The sequence below is a fragment of the Hyla sarda genome, chromosome 4 (assembly GCF_029499605.1).
Source record: "Hyla sarda isolate aHylSar1 chromosome 4, aHylSar1.hap1, whole genome shotgun sequence".
Classification (NCBI taxonomy): Eukaryota; Metazoa; Chordata; class Amphibia; order Anura; family Hylidae; genus Hyla; species Hyla sarda.
The window spans coordinates 157,446,743-157,466,603 of NC_079192.1; the positions used below are offsets into that span (position 1 = coordinate 157,446,743).

Sequence of the window (19,861 nt, forward strand, 5' to 3'; positions counted from 1 at the left end):
AGCCTGGGTCTGTCCAATAGTAGATTTGCCTTGCAACAGTCCCAAGATAACAGCTGTTTGCTGGGAAATTAAGAAGCTGCCTTCAAAGTGGTTGTTGTGGTGTGACCAACCCTTTAAAGTGTATACGTTTGCCACATTTATAGAGAGAGCCCATGAGCCCTGTTCATCCAAATTCTCCCATTGGAACACTAAGGGATATTCTGGTTCTGGCTGTTTCATTAAAACCTGTCATCACATGTAAAGGTCATAAACCAGTGGTCCCCAAACTGTGGCCCTCCAGATGTTGCAAAACTACAATTCCCAGCATGCCTGGACAGCCGTTGGCTGTCCAGGCATGCTGGGAGTTGTAGTTGTGCAACATCTGGAGGGCCACAGTTTTTATGACCTCTGTAAAATGTGAGGACAGGTACCCAAAGCAGAAAACAAAGGCAGTTCCAGGGCTTTGCTGTCACCTGAATATAATTCAAACATAACAACAAGAAGGCATGTAAGCAATCATTCACATGTGAAGGCAGATGTCAGGATATGGGGGGAGATTTATCAAAACCTGTGTAAAGGAAAAGTTGTCCAGTTGCCCATATCAACCAATCAGATCGCTTCTTTCATTTTTGCAGAGGCCTTGTTAAAAGTGAAAGCAATCTGATTGGTTGCTAGGGGCAACTGGGGAACTTTTCCTCTGGAGAGGTTTTGATAAATCTCCCCCCTAGGTGACTGGCACAGGATAATGACGTCATTGCCTAGTATTACCAATTTCAGGGTATGTTCACACTACGGAGTTTGAATGGAATCTCTGCTCGCAGAATTCCGCGAGCAGAGATTCCATTCTGGCGGCCGCTGACGAAATACTTCGGCGGTAGGACCGCGCGTCACTGCGCCGTCACCATTGCCGGCTATGTAGTGCTTGCAGACTTCCACGCAAAGAATGAACATGTGCGGAATTGCCCGCCGCTGAAATTGCTCAGTGTGAACGGGTTTCGAGGAAACCAATTCACACTGTTTATGTTCACAGCGCGTAATTCCGATCGCGTAATTCCGCTCACGGAATTCTGAGGTAATTACGTAGTGTGAACATACCCTAAGAGCTCACTTTGCAGAATCTGTCAAAATAGCAGGACTTGAGTGAAGAAAAGAATACTGCACTTTTTTTTCCCCCCTCTGCTCAAATCCTGCAAAAAAAAAAAAAAAAACACACCTCAGACCGAAACCTGATGAACCCAATTGAAAGTCAAATGTTCAATGGGACTCTGCTGCAGAGTTACTGTGTGGAATTCCACACAGAATTTCTGCTGTGTGAACATGGCCTTTGACAAAAGCTTTTGAATGGAGCTCCAACACAGATATAAACTTAGCACAAGAAGACAGCAATGTTTCATTACATGGCCGTATCTTTATACGCTTAAAGGGGTACTTCAGTGGAAAACTTTTTTTTTTTTTTGTTAAATCAACTGGTGCCAGAAAGTTAAACATATTTGTTAATTACTTCTATTAAAAAATTTTAATCCTTCCTGTACTTATTAGCTGCTGAATACTACAGAGGAAATTCTTTTCTTTTTGGAATGCTCTCTGATGACATCACGACCACAGTTCTCTCTGCTGACGTTATTATAATAATATTAACGATTTATTTATTGTTATCCTTAGTGGGATTTGAACCCAAGTCCCCAGTACTGCAAGGCATCAGTGCTAACCACTGAGCCACCATGCTGCCCTTAGCATACATTTGCTATGCATGGTTGCTAAAATGGACAGAGATGTCAGCAGAGAGCACTGTGCTCGTGATGTCATCAGTGTTCCAAAAAGAAAGGAATTTCCTCTGTAGCATTCAGCAGCTAATAAGTACTGGAAGGATTAAGATATTTTTATAGAAGTAATTTACAAATATGTTTAACTTTCTGCCATCAGTTGATTTAAAAGAAAAAAGGTTTTCACCGGAGTACCCCTTTAAGGACCAGGCCAATTTTATTTTTGTTTTTTTGCATTTCCTTTTTTTCCTCCTCGCCTTCTAAAATCCATAACTCTTTTATATTTCCATCTACAGACCCATTTAAGGGCTTTTTTTTTTTTTGCGTGACCAATTGTACTTTTGTAATGAAACCTCTCATTTTACCATAAAATGTACGGCGAACCCAAAAAAAATATTTAGGGAGGAAATTTCAATGAAAACCACAATTTTGCACACACTGGAGGGTTTTGTTTTCACACTGTACACTTTACGGTAGAAATGACGTGTTCTTTATTCTGTGGGTCAATACGATTAAAATGATACCCATGGCTAGATACTTTTATATTTTTGTACCGCTTAAAAAAAAAAATTCTAACTTTTTGTACAAAATCAGTAATCTAAAATTGCTCTATTTTGACCACCTATAACTTTTTCATGGCAGTATAAGGGCTCATTTTATGCACAGTCATCTGTACTTTTTTTTTTCCGATACCACATTTGCATTTATAAAACTTTTTAGATAATTTTTAACTTTTTTTGAAGAATAAAATGTGACAAAAGCAGCATTTTGTGGACTTTTTATTTTTTATTTTTATTTTTTTTACGTTTACACCGTTCACCGTACAGGATCATTAAGATTATATTTTGATAGTTCGGACACTGATGCACTGGGCTATACCAAATATGTTTACAAAAAAAAATGTATGCTTTTTGGGGGTAAAATGGTAAAAACTGACAATTTTCATTTTTATTGGGGGAGGGGATTTTTCTACTTTTTTTTTTTTTTACATTTTTTTTACACTTTTTATGTCCTCATTGGGGACTATCTATAGCAATCATTTGTTTGCTAATACTGTTCATGTGGCCTAAACAAAGTCACTAGGTGACCCCACTCTGTTGACATCCCCGTTCTCCCTTTATTCCAGGAGGGCTTTGCTAGAGCAGGTGAAGGAGAGGCTTTTACTAGATGTCGCGAAGGCACCAAGAAACTGCTGAGGCTTTGGCCACATTATGGCTGTGATTCTGGCTACAGCCATTCGACAACTAATGACTTAAATATAGAACCAAAAAAGAAAGAAAAAGCACACACAAGGGGCACACTTTGTGCCGTTACCTTTGGTCAAACTTGATTGTAAATGTGATGGTACGCTCACCTGGCTGGGGTGTGCTGTGAGTGCAACTCCATTGGAAGCTGGTAATCAGTAGGGATCGATCGATATTGATCTTTTAGGGTCGATACCAATAATATGTGAACTTTGAGGCCGATAACTTAGCCGATAACTTATACCGGTATATTACCCCCGATAACATATACCATAACTTATAGGTAATTGCCGATACTGATAATGTCAAAAATCATGAAGATCGGCCGATAATCGGTTGATCCCTAATAATCAGGGACGCTGCGCTTCACCTGCCCAAGGACATGCATGATGGTCGGGGAAATGTCAGGAAAAGGGAGGCTGGGGTGAACATATCTCTAATGGGAGTGCAGACCCTGACCAGTGTTTCTTGTTACTATGAAGAAGAGGGCGGTATACCCCTCGAAATGCGTCTGTCTTGTGTACAGCATATGTGAGGGTTTGTGATCACCATTCATTCCTTCTTTCTGCCATATGACATGACAGAGGGAAAAGAGTGACTACTGGATGTAGACAACAACAAACACTTGATTACATTGTAAGAGCACCCCCCACCCTTACCTGTCACTACAGCAGTGTTTCTCAACCAGGGTGCCTCCAGCTGCTGCAAAACTACAACTCCCAACATGCCCGGGCAACAGCTGGCTGCACCCTTGTTGGCACTACATTGCACTGTCATACCTGACCTCACCTCCTAGGGGAGAGTTATCAAAATCTGTCCAGTTGTCCATAGCAACCAATCAGATCGCTTCTTTCAGATTTAATAAGGCTTCTGTAAAATGAAAGAGGCGATCTGATTGTTTCTGTTGCCTGCAATGTTTACAACGTCTACTGAACTGCAGCGTGTGAACACAGCCTGAGTGTAATAGAAGATACAGGGCAGCAATCCCAGCCCGACCTGCCCGGATGGAAGGAACGGTACGGGAATCTGGTGTAGTCTGCACGCACGATAGCACTATACCGGGGGGCAGAGCGAGGATGCTGAGGCTTGCTTCCGACGTCACGACGTAGCGCCGGTGTGCACGTTCTGACGTAGTGACGCCGGGCGGACCTATGGACGAGAAGGATCCTACCCCCTTTCCTAGTGTCCAGTGATCCCAGAGCCCAGTGCACGGGAGATCGGGAGCGGCGGCGCTGAGAGTTGGGGCTGAGTTTCCCCGGGCTCCGGTGAGTGTTGTGTCCGCGCCCCTGTGTGTCTCCTCCGCCCCTCACAACTTCTATGTCCCGTGTTCTCGCGGCTGTGTTATTATTATTTGTATTATGTCTGGGAGGATAACTCGGCCTGTCAGCTCCTCCCCAGGCTACGCCCAGAACAGTGAGATCGCCTATGCTTCTCCCGGTGTGGGAGCCGTTACTGGCCGGCGGTGTGTACCAGGCCGTGTACCGGACCGCAACCTGTAGCGCTCCAGCTGGGGATGGGAAACTACAAGTCCCGTGATGCCTTGCCTGCAGTGTTCAGCTAGGGACCTATAGCGTTACAGCATGTCAAGAGTTACTGTTCAGACTCCTGTTACTACTTCATGCGATGTGTATGGTGGTCTATGACTTACCTGTTACTACTTCATGCCATCTGTATGGTGGTCCATGACTTACCTGTTACTACTTCATGCGATGTGTATGGTGGTCCATGACTTACCTGTTACTACTTCATGCGATGTGTATGGTGGTCTATGACTTACCTGTTACTACTTCATGCCATCTGTATGGTGGTCCATGACTTACCTGTTACTACTTCATGCGATGTGTATGGTGGTCCATGACTTACCTGTTACTACTTCATGCTATGTGTATGGTGGTCTATGACTTACCTGTTACTTCTTCATGCCATCTGTATGGTGGTCCATGACTTACCTGTTACTTCTTCATGCTATCTGTATGGTGGTTCATGACTTACCTGTTACTACTTCATGCTATCTGTATGGTGGTCCATGACTTACCTGTTACTACTTCATGCGATGTGTATGGTGGTCCATGACTTACCTGTTACTACTTCATGCGATGTGTATGGTGGTCCATGACTTACCTGTTACTACTTCATGCGATGTGTATGGTGGTCTATGACTTACCTGTTACTACTTCATGCCATCTGTATGGTGGTCCATGACTTGTTACTACTTCATGCTATGTGTATGGTGGTCCATGACTTGTTACTTCTTCATGCTATGTGTATGGTGGTCCATGACTTGTTACTACTTCATGCTATGTGTATGGTGGTCCATGACTTGTTACTTCTTCATGCTATGTGTATGGTGGTCCATGACTTGTTACTTCTTCATGCTATGTGTATGGTGGTCCATGACTTGTTACTACTTCATGCTATGTGTATGGTGGTCCATGACTTGTTACTTCTTCATGCTATGTGTATGGTGGTCCATGACTTGTTACTTCTTCATGCTATCTGTATGGTGGTCCATGACTTACCTGTTACTGCTTCATGTAATGTGTATGATGCTCCTTGTACACAACTTGGCAGTTACTACCTTATGTTTATGGTGGTCACTGTACACGACTGCCTGTCTAATCTTGTTTACCTCTGTGACACAACTTACCTGTGAAGTATATGGTGGTCAGTTTACATGACTCCCATGTTACAACTTTATCTCCACATATGTTACTCACTTGGCACTTCATTCTATGTGTATAGTGGTCAGTGTACATGGTGCCCCTGTCTCCGGTTCTTCATGCTATCTGTATGGTGGTCCACAGGTTACCTGTTATGTTTTGCGTACTTGACCTGCCTGTTACTACTTCCTGCTATGTATGGTGGTCCTTGTAAATGACTCACCTGTCTCCTCTATTTCTCCACAGAACACTGTAATGGAAGAGACGGCGATATGGGAGCAGCAGACAGTCACACTCCACAGGGTAAGTCAGCCTGCCAAGGGTTAACTCTCCTCTGCGTAACTCAGGATACTGACGGCCGCTGGGAACAATAGACAAAAGCCAGATGTCAGGAAGCCAAAGAGAAGGAAATAGGTTTTGTCATTTTCCCTTTGTCCAGAGCACTTGTAAGCTCAGTGTCATTGTCAGCTGTGGTGTAAAAATATGTGGCTGGCATTATTAGTGCCTGGTACTGAAAGACGGGCCACTCAGCCACATGATTGTGTATAGGTGCTGGCCTCCTGCCCAGTCTGAATGGGGCGCTATACTCTGGTTTGCATTTGTGTTCTACTGTGTGTATGTGAGCTGTGTATTGAGTCTTTATTTAACTATGTAAATAAAAAATAGTTTGTGGTTAGTACATAATTCCCAGGAATAATCTCCGCTCAGTATCATTAGATCAGTGTTTCCCAACCAGGGTGCCTCCAGGTGTTCCAAAACTACAACTCCCAGCATGCCTGGACAGCCAAAGGCTGTCCAGGCATGCTGGGAGTTGTAGTCTTGCAACATCTGGAGGCACCCTGGTTGGGAAACACTGCATTAGACGGTGAAGTGCTAGTCTGTGTAATGATCCGACCTGCTCCAGGTGATCTCTAGATCTACGGTTCTGTTTGTACATGGTACACAGCTTCTTGTCCTTGTCATCATCCTAAGACGACTGGTACACAATCGCTGCTCAGTTGGTGTATGTGCGTGTTGGTTGTACTGCTTTACAAGTGAATCTTGTACGTCTTCACTTTATATTCTTATACTTTATTACTGTCCCGTTGGTGACCGATCATGTTTTATTTATGATTATTTTTTTGCATGTGATGTAAGCTTGTAGAGGTTAAAGGGGTACTCCGGTGAAAACCTTTTTTTCTTTTAAATCAACTGGTGGCAGAAAGTTAAACATATTTGTAAATTACTTCTATTAAAAAATCTTAATCCTTCCAGTACTTATTAGCTGCTGAATGCTACAGAGGAAATTCCTTTCTTTTTGGAACACTGATTACATCACTAGCACAGTGCTCTCTGCTGACATCTCTGTCCATTTTAGCAACCATGCATAGCAGATGTATGTTAAGGGCAGCATGGTAGCTCAGTGGTTAGCACTGCTGCCTTGCAGTGCTGGAGACGTGGGTTCAAATCCCACTAAGGACAACAATAAATAAAGCATTATTATTTTAATGTCAGCAGAGAGAACTGTGCTCGTGATGTCATCAGAGAGCTTTCCAAAAAGAAAAGAATTTCCTCTGAAGTATTCAGCAGCTAAAAAGTACAGGAAGGATTAAGATTTTTGAATAGAAGTAATTTACAAATATGTTTAACTTTCAGCCACCAGTTGATTTAAAAGAAAAAAGTTTTTTCACCGGAGTACCCCTTTAATGCACATACAGTGGGGATCAAAAGTTTGGGCACCCCAGGTAAAAATTTGTATTAATGTGCATAAAGAAGCCAAGGAAAGATGGAAAAATCTCCAAGGCATCAAATTACAGATTAGACATTCTTATAATATGTCAACAAAAGTTAGATTTTATTTCCATCATTTACACTTTCAAAATAACAGAAAACAAAAAATGGCGTCTGCAAAAGTTTGGGCACCCTGCAGAATTTATAGCATGCGCTGCCCCTTTTGCAAAGCTGAGACCTGCCAGTGTCATGGATTGTTCTCAATCATCATCTGGGCAGACCAGTTGATGTCAATCTCAAGGGTTTTAAATGCCCAGACTCATCTGACCTTGCCCCAACAATCAGCACCATGGGTTCTTCTAAGCAGTTGTCTAGAAATCTGAAACAGTAAATAGTTGATGCCCACAAAGCTGGAGAAGGCTATAAGAAGATAGCAAAACGTTTTCAGATGTCAGTGTCCTCTGTTCGGAATGTAATTAAGAAATGGCAGTCATCAGGAACAGTGGAAGTTAAAGCAAGATCTGGAATACCAAGAAAAGTATCAGACAGAACAGCTCGCAGGATTGTGAGAAAAACAATTCAAAACCCACGTTTGACTGCACAATCCCTCTAGAAAGATCTGGCAGACACTGGAGTTGTGGTACACTATTCCACTATAGAGAGAAACTTGTACAAATATGGTCTTTCATGGTAGAGTCATCAGAAGAAAACCTCTTCTACGTCCTCACCACAAAAATCAACGTTTGAACTTTGCAAATGAACATATAGACAAGCCTGATGCATTTTGGAAACAAGTTCTGTGGACCGATGAGGTTAAAATGGAACTTTTTGGCCAGAATGAGCAAAGGTACGTTTGGAGAAGAAGGGTAACAGATCTTAATGAAAAGAACCTCTGTCCAACTGTTAAGCATGGGGGTGGATCAATCATGCTTTGGGGTTGTATTGTAGCCAGTGGCACAGGGAACGTCTCACCAGTAGAAGGAAAAATGGATTTAATAAAATGTCAGCAAATTTTGGATGCAAACTTGATGCCATCTGTGAAAAAGCTGAAGTTAGAGAGGATGGCTTCTACAAATGGATAATGATCCTAAACACACCTCGAAATCCACGGGGGATTACATCAAGAGGCGTAAACTGCAGGTTTTGCCATGGCCTTCACAATCTCCTGACCTCAACATAATTGAAAATCTATGGATAGACCTTAACCCCTTAACGACGCAGGACGTATATTTACGTCCTGCGCCTGCTCCCGCGATATGAAGCGGGATCGCGCCGCAATCCCGCATCATATCGCGTCGGTCCCGGCGCTAATCAATGGCCGGGACCCGCGGCTAATACCACACATCGCCGATCGCGGCGATGTGCGGTATTAACCCTTTAGAAGCGGCGGTCAAAGCTGACCGCCGCTTCTAAAGTGAAACTGAAAGTATCCCGGCTGCTCATTCGGGCTGTTCGGGACCGCCGCGGTGAAATCGCGGCGTCCCGAACAGCTGATCGGACACCGGGAGGGCCTTTACCTGCCTCCTCGGTGTCCGATCGACGAATGACTGCTCCGTGCCTGAGATCCAGGCAGGAGCAGTCAAGCGCCGATAATGCTGATCACAGGCGTGTTAATACACGCCTGTGATCAGGATGAGAGATCAGTGTGTGCAGTGTTATAGGTCCCTATGGGACCTATAACACTGCAAAAAAAAAAGTGTTAATAAAGGTCATTTAACCCCTTCCCTAATAAAAGTTTGAATCACCCCCCTTTTCCCATAAAAAAAAATAAAACAGTGTAAAAAAATACATAAATAAACATGTGGTATCGCCGCATGCGTAAATGTCCGAACTATAAAAATATATCATTAATTAAGCCGTACGGTCAATGGCGTACGCGCAAAAAAATTCCAAAGTCCAAAAAATGAGTCCTCATACCGTCCCGTACGTGGAAAAATAAAAAAGTTATAAAGGTCAGAAGATGACATTTTTAAACGTATAAATTTTCCTGCATGTAGTTATGATTTTTTCCAGAAGTGCGACAAAATCAAACCTATATAAGTAGGGTATCATTTTAACCGTATGGACCTACAGAATAATGATAAGGTGTAATTTTTACCGAAATATGCACTGCGTAGAAACGGAAGCCCCCAAAAGTTACAAAATGGCGTTTTTTTTCCATTTTGTCGCACAATGATTTTTTTTTTCCGTTTCGCCGTGCATTTTTGGGTAAAATGACTAATGTCACTGCAAAGTAGAATTGGTGACGCAAAAAATAAGCCATAATATGGATTTTTAGGTGCAAAATTGAAAGGGTTATGATTTTTAAAAAGTAAGGAGGAAAAAACGAAAGTGCAAAAACGGAAAAACCCTGAGTCCTTAAGGGGTTAAAAGAGCAGTGCGTGACAGACAGCCCAGATATCTCAAAGAACTGGAAGACTTTTGTAAGGAAGAATGGGCAAAGATACCTCAAACGAGAATTGAAAGACTCTTGGCTGGCTACAAAAAGCGTTTACAAGCTGTGATACTTGCCAAAGGGGGCAGTACAAGATATTAACTCTGCAGGGTGCCCAAACTTTTGCAGACGCCATTTTTTTGTTTTCTGTTATTTTGAAAGTGTAAATGATGGAAATAAAATCTAACTTTTGTTGACATATTATAAGAATGTCTAATCTGTAATTTGATGCCTTTTGGAGATTTTTCCTTCATTCCTTGGCTTCTTTATGCACATTAATACAAATTTTTCCTGGAGTGCCCAAACTTTTGATCACCACTGTATAGCCCTCTGTAATGTCTCCCAGGGCAACCTGGCATGACAAACCAGAACTAGAAAAATGACAGCTGTGAAAAAATGTATCTGTCATGGCAACACTGATATTTATCTCTTCCATATTTGTTGTGTTTTATTTGCCGTTTACCATGCCCATACAAATAGCACCTAAAGTATTTTCCATGCAATCTAAACTTGGTTCACCATATGGTGCTATGGGGATGTACGTTTGTTTGAGGAAACTGTGCAGGTGCTGCTGTCCATGCCTAAAATGCTGGCTCAAAATTGTTTTGCTATGAGGAGAAATTTTGTAGAAATTTTTTGAAAAAATAGAGTTCATAAAAATGCATATCTGATAGTTTAGTTTTGGAAACAAAGGGGGACATTTATCCTGTGCAATGGAAGGGATGACCAGTTGCCCATAGCAACCAATCAGATTGTTTCTTTTATTTTTCATAGACCTTTAAAAATAAAAATTAAAAGAAGCAATCTGGTTGCTATGGGCAACTGGTCAACTCTTCCTCTACACAGTTTTTGATGAACCTCCACCAAAATCTTAGTGTAGGATAATGTGGTTATGTCTGGTGTCACTGGCGTTTACACATTTGGTTAATATGCTTACTATAAAAATTTGCCTTTACCAGTGTGACTGTTTCTCTATGGAGGCTGTCTGTACAAATTGCCTTAATTTAGAAGAAAAAGAAAGTTAGTTGGCTGGTTGTTAAGAATAACAGCATCACATCTTATCAGTGTTTCTCAACCATGGGGTTCCCAGCTGTTGCAAAACTGCTGTCTGGGCATGCTGGGAGTTGCAGTTTTGGAACAGCTGGAGGCACACTGGTTGATAGAACAGTTTTTATCTAGAATGATCCATACTTCTAAGGCTATGTTCACACAGCTGTTGTCCGCTATTCTTCCGTCAAGCTTACTTAAACGGACCATACTACTAACGGATGTAAACTGATGCAAAGGGATGCCATTTAGGAGTATGGTCCATTTAATAAGCTTGAGGAGAGAATGGCAAGTCTGTGGGTGGCTGGGGAGACAACAGTAGTGCTTGTACTACTACCCCCATCATGAAAGTCTGTTCCTTGTTGGGGGTAGTAGTACAGGGGCTGAGGGACAAGATCGCACAGGGTCTCACTTCTGAGACCCCATGCGATCATAAGTTATTAACCAGGGGAGCAGGCGGCATGCTCTGCTCCTCTGTGATGTATTGTCTTCTACTTTCATTTTCAAATACCCTGCCGGGAGCCCTGAGTGGCCTGTACTGAGGAGCCAATTAGGGCTCCCAGTGGGTTTTTTAAACTCAGTCAGTGCCATGGTGATTATACTTTCCACATATAGCGCAGCAGGGCCAAGCCATATAGCACAGGGGTGGGCAAGACATATAACTATATGTCTGGCTTCCTGCAGCGCTTCTATATGGCTTTTCACCCGCTGCGCACTATAGCTTGCCCCGTTTCAATATTTTATATAGCTTGTCCCCCGCTGCCAAATAGGACTTGCCACCGCTGCGCTATATGGGCAAAGAATTGTTTAATTGGTTAATGCTTCTCGCCGGCCTGCCGTGGAACACAGCGCAATGCCACCGCCGGCCGTCTCAATGTAATCACGATCGTACTGACTGTGCGGTGCTTGCTGTGTGGAAGGAGATAGTGACAGATGGGTGGCTGCCCCGATACACTGGGATGAGAAGGGTGGAAGCCATGTCGGGGTGTGTGTGTGTCAGTACAGTCTGCAATAGTAAGCTTGGTGGGGTCAGTATATAGTGTAAGGTGGCATGTGTCACCACTGCTGTGCCCCTACTATGTGGATAGCCTATGTGACATCATAGCATGGGTCTGGTGGTGCCAGTATCAGTATATAGTGCAGAGCATTTGCACCCCAGTGTCTGTCTGTATTACTACAGAGTCTATACTACAATGCTCTGCAGTCTGCACCCCCCATGTGTATAGAAGTGCTCTATATAAGCTTCTTTCTCACTGCCGTTATGACGCGGCAGTATGACGGCCATCGGGGGAGCCGGGCAGAATAGCGGTAGAAAAATTACTGCTTGCGCCGTTTTTTTATCCCGCTATTCCCGTAAAAAACAAAAACCGCGCCTGACGGCCCCATAATAGTAAATGGGAGCTGTCGGGACCCATTGTTGCCCGTTGCTCACAGTCACAAGAACGGCCGTTAAAACCACACACACACAAAGATTTTAACGACCGTTCTCGATGGGGAGCAACGGTAGTGTGAAAGGGGCCTTATTAAAATGTAAATAAACCGCTCCCCCAATAAAAATGTGTCCCCCCTTTTCCTATTGCTATACAAAAAAGTGAGATTTTTTTTTTTACATATTTGATATTGCCGCATGGGTAACTGTCTGAACTAATAAAATAAAAATGTAAGTGAAAATGTAAGTGTCAAATTTACACCGGTTGCAGTACAGGAGCATTAATAATGATCCTGTACAGCAACCAGTGTGTTTAAAAATAAGTCAAATATTGCTGTTTGGACACATCACATGCTAGAAACTTTTAATATGGCCATAGTACATAATTTTTCAAGTAGCATCAGCTAAACCCCCTTTTTTTTTTTTAAATGTTTTTTTCCGATTAATCGATGGAATAATCAACCAACTAATCGATTTTAAAAATCGTTAGCTGTCGCCCTAATCAGTTTACATCTGTTAGTTCTCCGTCCAGGAGAATAGCGGGATGGGAGACAAGGGCCTTATGAACATAGCCTAAACAGTCAGACAAAAATACCAAAAACTTGCATTGCCCATATCGGTTACAGTTGCATTTACATATAGTTTGCATATAGTTTATGAAAAGCTATGTGCATTGTTTTGTTGCACTGGACAACAAAGTCTTGTGTGTTGTTTTTTATTTTTTTTATTTACCATATTTTTCACCGTATAAGATGCACTTTTTCTTCCCCAAAACTGGGTGGAAAAAGTCGGTGCATCTTATACGGCGAATGCACCCCTATCGCGGCCGGGACCCGCGGCTAATACAGGACATCACCGATCGCGGTGATGCCCTGTATTAACCCTTCAGACGTGGCGATCAAAGCTGACCACCACGTCTGAAGGGAAAGTGACACTAACCCGGCTGTTCAGTCGGGCCATCCTGAACAGCCTGACTGAATAGCCGGGTTAGTGCTTACAGGACACCGGGAGGGACCTTACCTGCCTCCTCGGTGTCTTCTCCGTTCAGGGATCCTGTGTGGCCGGCGCTCTCCTTCCTCGTCATCATGTCGTCGCGTACGTGCGTCGGCGTGCGTAATGACATGATGGCGGCGACAGAGAGCGAGGATGCACGGCCGGCAGCAGAGACGTTGCGGAGCGACAGGGACACGGCGACAACGATGGAGCGACATCCAGGGCAGCGGGGACACGTGAGTATTACCTCCTATGCAGTGGTCTTCAATTTGCGGACCTCCAGATGTTGCAAAACTACAACTCCCATCATGCCCGGACAGCCAACGGCTGTCCGGGCATGCTGGGAGTTGTAGTTTTGCAACATCTGGAGGTCTGCAGGTTGAAGACCACTATTGGGTTCAAAATCTTTTTTTTTTTTTTTTTTTTATAGATTTTGCACCTATAAATTGGGTGCGTCTTATACGCCTGTGCGTCCTATAGGGCAAAAAATACGGTAATATATTTTTTTGGAAGACTTTATATGTTCCCCATGTGTTTCATGATTCTGTACAGATATTATACTGGCTTGTAGTTGGTTCTTGGTGCATTTACAGTTGACTTATTTGTCATGCTGATTGTGAAGGGAACACTAGTGTACTTGTGTAAACAAAAGCAGGGCAATAGCTGTCATAAACACTGCAAGCTCCTTCTAGAGGGAGAGATTGGAATACCCCTTTAAAAGGCTGAGGTCAGAGGGTCCTCCAAACTCTGGAACCTGACTCAGCCCATTAAATGGACAAGGGGTCAGAACTTTTTCTATTCATTGGGGGAGATTTATCAAAACCTGTCCAGAGGAGAAATTGCCCAGTTGCCAATAGCAACCAATCAGATAGTTTTTCATTTTTAACCCCTTAAGGACCAGGCCATTTTACACCTTAGGACCGGAGCGTTTTTTGAACATCTGACCACTGTCACTTTAAACATTAATAACTCTGGAATGCTTTTACCTATCATTCTGATTCCGAGATTGTTTTTTCGTGACATATTCTACTTTATGTTATTGGTAAAATTTTGTCGATACTTGCATCGTTTCATAGTGAAAAATTTGTAAATTTGCTGAAAAAATTGAAAATTTAGCATTTTTCGAACTTTGAAGCAATCTGCTTGTAAGGAAAATGGATATTCCAAATAAAAAAAATTTTTATTCACAAATACAATATGTCTACTTTATGTTTGCATCATAAAATTAATGAGTTTTTACTTTTGGAAGACACCAGAGGGCTTCAAAGTTCAGCAGCAATTTTCCAATTTTTCACAAAATTTTCAAACTCACTATTTTTCAGGGACCAGTTCAGGTTTGAAGTGGATTTGAAGGGTCTTCATATTAGAAATACCCCACAAATGACCCCATTATAAAAACTGCACCCCCCAAAGTATTCAAAATGACATTCAGTCAGCGTTTTAACCCTTTAGGTGTTTCACAGGAATAGCAGCAAAGTGAAGTAGAAAATTCACCATCTCCATTTTTTACACTCGCATGTTCTTGTAGACCCAATTTTTGAATTTTTACAAGGGGTAAAAAGAGAAAATGTATACTTATATTTGTAGCCCAATTTCTCTCGAGTAAGCACATACCTCATATGTCTATGTAAAGTGTTCGGCGGGCGCAGTAGAGGGCTCAGAAGCGAAGGAGCGACAAGGGAATTTTGGAGAGTACGTTTTTCTGAAATGGTTTTTGGGGGGCATGTTGCATTTAGGAAGCCCCTATGGTACCAGAACAGCAAAAAATCCCCACATGGCATACCATTTTGGAAACTAGACCCCTTGGGAAACGGAACAAGGGGTAAAGTGAACCTTAATACCCCACAGGTGTTTCACGACTTTTGCATATGTAAAAAAAAAAAAAAAAAATGTTTTCACTAAAATGTGTGTTTCCCCCCAAATTTCACATTTTTGCAAGGGTTAATAGCAGAAAATACCCCCCAAAATTTGTAACCCCATCTCTTCTGAGTATGGAGGTACCCCATAAGTGGACCTGAAGTGCACTACGGGCGAACTACAATGCTCAGAAGAGAAGGAGTCATATTTGGCTTTTGGAGAGCAAATTTTGGTCGGGGGGCATGTTGCATTTAGGAAGCCCCTATGGTGCCACAACAGCAAAAAACCCTCACATGGCATACCATTTTGGAAACTAGACCCCTTGAGGAACGTAACAAGGAATAAAGTGAGCCTTAATACCCCACAGGGGTTTCACGACTTTTGCATATGTAAAAAAAAATATATTTTTTTTTCACTAAAATGTGTTTCCCCCCAAATTTCACATTTTTGCAAGGGTTAATAGCAGAAAATACCCCCCAAAATTTGTAACCCCATCTCTTCTGAGTATGAAGGTACCCCATAAGTTGACCTGAAGTGCACTACGGGCGAACTACAATGCTCAGAAGAGAAGGAGTCATATTTGGCTTTTGGAGAGCAAATTTTGCTCGGGGGGCATGTCGCATTTAGGAAGCCCCTATGGTGCCAGGACAGCAAAATAACCCCCACATGGCATACCATTTTGGAAACTAGACCCCTTGAGGAACGTAACAAGGTGTACAGTGAGCATTTACCCCCCACTGGTGTCTGTCAGAACTTTGGAACAGTGGGCTGTACAAAATTTTTTATTTGCACAGCCCACTCTTCCAAAGATCTGTCAGACACCTGTGGGGTGTAAATTCTCACTTCACCCCTCATTATATTCCGTGAGGGGTGTAGTTTCCGAAATGGGGTCACATGTGAGGTTTTTTTTTTTTTGCGTTTGTCAAAACCGCTGTAACAATCAGCCACCCCTGTGCAAATCACCTCAAATGTACATGGTGCACTCTCCCTTCTGGGCCTTGTTGTGCGCCCCCAGAGCACTTTACGCCCACATTTGGGGTATCTCCGTACTCAAGAGAAATTGCATTACAAATTTTGGGGGGCGTTTTTCCCTTTTACCTCTTGTCAAAATGAAAAGTAAAGGGCAACACCAGCGTGTTAGTGTAAAAAATTTATTTTTTTACACTAACACGCTGTTGTAGACCCCAACTTCACCTTTTCATAAGGGGTTAAAGGAGAAAAATCCCCCCAAAATTTGTAACACAATTTCTCCCGAGTACGGCGATACCCCATATGTGGCCCTAAACTGTTGCCTTGAAATACGACAGGGCTCCAAAGTGAGAGCGCCATTCGCATTTGAGGCCTGAATTAGGGACTTGCATAGGGGTGGACATAGGGGTATTCTACACCAGTGATTCCCAAACAGGGTGCCTCCAGCTGTTGCAAAACTCCCAGCATGCTTGGACAGTCAACGGCTGTCCAGCAATACTGGGAGTTGTTGTTTTGCAACAGCTGGAGGCTCCATTTTGGAAACAGTGGCGTACCGGACGTTTTTCATTTTTATTGGGAGGGGGGCTGTGTAGGGGTATGTGTATATGTAGTGTTTTTTACTTTTTATTTTATTTTGTATTAGTGTAGTGTAGTGTTTTTAGGGTACAGTCACACGGGCGGGGGATTACAGCGAGTTCCCGCTGCGAGTTTGAGCTGCCGCGCAAAATTTGCTGCATCGCAAACTTGCAGCCTGATACTCACTGTAAGCCCCCTGCCCATGTGAATGTACCCTGTACATTCACAGGGGGGGGGGACCTCCAGCTGTTCCAAAACTACAACTCCCAGCATGCACAGTCTATCAGTGCATGCTGGTAGTTATAGTTTTGCAACAGCTGGAGGCACACGGTTGGGAAACACTGAGTTAGGAAACAGACAATGTTTCCCAACCAGTGTGCCTCCAGTTGTTGCAAAACCACAACTCCCAGCATTCTCTCACATGCTGGGAGTAGTAGTTCGGCAACATCTTTAGAGCCAGATGTTGCCGAACTACAACTCCCAGCATGCTTGGAGTTGTAGTTTTGCAACATCTGGGGGACTACAGTTTGCAGACCACTAATACAGTGGTTCCCAATCTGTGCCCTTCCAGATGTTGCAAAACTACAACTCCCAGTATGCCAAAACTGTCCAGGCATGCTGGGAGTTGTAGTTCTGCAACATCTGAAGGGCCAGATGTTACAGAACTACAACTCCCAGCATGCCTGGACAGTAAGGACATGCTGAGGATGTGTAGTTTTGCAAGATCTGGAAGGGCACAGTGGTCTCCAAACTGTGGACCTCCAGATGTTGCAAAACTGCAACTCCCAGCATGCCCAGATGCCAAGGGCTGTCTGGGCATGCTGGGAGTTGTAGTTTACAGGGTCCCAATACAGCAATGCATGTCGCTTTACGGCGACGTGCATTGTTGTAAAGGGCCCGACCGCGGCTGAAGATCCACTCACCTGTCGCCGCCGCCGCCGTCTTCATCGCCGGGATCCGGGTCTTCAGGGACGAGGTAAGTACCGGGGCCGATCCCCAGCACTCCCCCGTCCCCCGCCGCATCCTCCGGTCTTCCTCCCGTCCTCTCCGGACTTCAAGGGGCCGGGCAGGACGGGAGGAAGTAACCGCCCCCCCCTCCTGCGATTGGTCGGTTAGTTAACCGACAGATCGCAGGAGATCGGAGGAGGTGGCCGGCTTGCCACCTCGCTCCGATACTTCAGCATGGTCCTGGCTGTCTGTGACAGCCGGGATCATGCGAAATTACCGGGCGGTCGGGTCCCAGAGACCCGATCAGCCCGGTATCGCCGCAGATCGCAAGGGTGATTTCCCTTGCGATTTGCGACGATCGCCGACATGGGGGGCCTACATGGCCCCCCTCAGCGTTTGCACTGGATGCCTGCTGAAGGATTTCAGCAGGCATCCGGTTCCGATCTCTGCCCGGCGAGCGGCAGAGACCGGAAATACAACAGGACGTTCTCTAACGTTCTTGGGCATTAAAGCCCAGGTAGTGGGGACGTTAGAGAACGTCCTATGTCCTTAAGAGGTTAACAAGGCCTCTGCAAAATGAAAGAAGTGATCTGATTGGTTGCTATGGGCAACTGGGTAACTTTTCCTTTGCACAGGTTTTGATAAATTTCGGCACATCGGAGATACCAGGGTACAGTGCTTGGATATATGCTGCACTCCAATAGGCAATTAAAGGGGTACTCCAGTGGAAACCTTTTTTTTTTTTTTTTTTTTTTTTTTTAAACCAACTGTTGCCAGAAGTTTAAACAGATTTGTAAATTACTTCTATTAAAAAATCTTAATCTTTTCAGTACTTATTAGCTGCTGAAAACTACAAAGGAAATTCTTTTCTTTTTGGAACACAGTGATCTCTGCTGACATCATGAGCACAGTGCTCTCTGCTGACATTTGTCCATTTTAAGAACTGTCCAGAGTAGGAGAAAATATCCATAGCAAACATATGCTGCTCTGAACAGTTCCTAAAATGGACAGAGATGTCAGCAGAGAGCACTGTGGTCATGATGTCAGCAGAGAGCACTGTGTTGTAAAAAGAAAATAATTTCCTCTGTAGTATAATGACCCTAAAAAGTACTGGAAAGATTAAGATTTTTCAATAGAAGTAATTTACAAATCTGTTTAACTTTCTGGAACCAGTTGAAAAAAAAGTGTTCCACGAGAGTACCCCTTTAAGAGAGCAGTTGCAAACTCGGCCAATTCAGTGGGGACAGTCGGGACCCAGAAGTCAGACATGAGACATTTGTACTCTGTATAGGGGATAAGAGTTTAGGGGCTGGATTACCCTTTTTTTAAGGGGTACTCCAGTGGAAAACTTATTTATTTATTTTTTAATCAACTGGTGCCAGAAAGTTAAACAGATTTGTTAATCGCTTGTATTAAAAAATCTTAAAGGGGTACTCCGGCCCTGAGACAACTTATCCCCTATCCAAAGCAAAGGATAGGGGATAAGATGTCTCACCGCGGAGGTCTCGCCGCTGGGGATCCCCGCAATCTTGTATTCGCCACCCACCTGTTTGAGCTGCACACCACGGTGCCAGCTCGCAAACAGCCGGGTGGCGACCACGGGGCCGGAGTACCGTGACATCACTACTCCGCCCCCTGTGACGTCACCCCCGCTATTAAAGTCTATGGGAGGGGGCGTGACGGTTTCACTTATTTGATTGAAATTCCAAGAAAAAAAAAAAAAACGTATGATGAAAACTGGATGGAACCGTACGCACATACGGTTCTGTTTGGTTCCCATTGACTCCGATGTTAAAAAGAAATATAAGTTTCAATAGAGTTTTTCACTCAAACCAAAAACCGTGGTAGGCTACGGTTTTGGGTATGGGAAAAAAACGGACAAAACCGTACAGGATGCAAAACGGACACAACCTGAAGCATCTTTTGGCATATGGTTTTCAATGGAGAGTCAATGTATGCGGTTTTCAATACGGTTCCGTACGGTTTTCAAATTGAAAACGTATACGGGAATTGTATTGCAAAAATGTGGTGTGAACCCAGGATCAGCTGACTATTAAGTGTGTATGTGGGGTCACCAAACTCTACCTCAATGACGAATGTGTGGGGAAGGAGGCACGTATGAAGTCTTCTAATCCTTTTATATTGATAAGGAGATTACAGTGTTTATACTTCCTTTTCTGTGTAGAAGCATGCATTGTTACATGGATTCATAATATAGTGTGTGAAGGGGATATTATTAGTTTATATGTATT

General features: G+C 43.5%; 1 protein-coding gene across 20 annotated transcripts in view; it reads left to right on the forward strand.

Moving 5' to 3' along the window:
• The window catches only part of TJP1 (tight junction protein 1), a 637,810-nt gene that overhangs the window by 526,063 nt on the left and 91,886 nt on the right, over window positions 1-19,861 (forward strand). For 18 of the 20 annotated variants that reach the window (XM_056572491.1, XM_056572485.1, XM_056572486.1 and 15 more), the window contains one exon: window positions 5,893-5,949. In XM_056572491.1, the coding sequence (XP_056428466.1) occupies window positions 5,893-5,949 (57 nt within the window). Of the gene's footprint in view, window positions 1-4,111; window positions 4,252-4,589; window positions 4,614-5,892; window positions 5,950-19,861 lie in introns of those variants that run through there. The other 2 variants (XM_056572500.1, XM_056572497.1) reach the window with 2 other exon arrangements.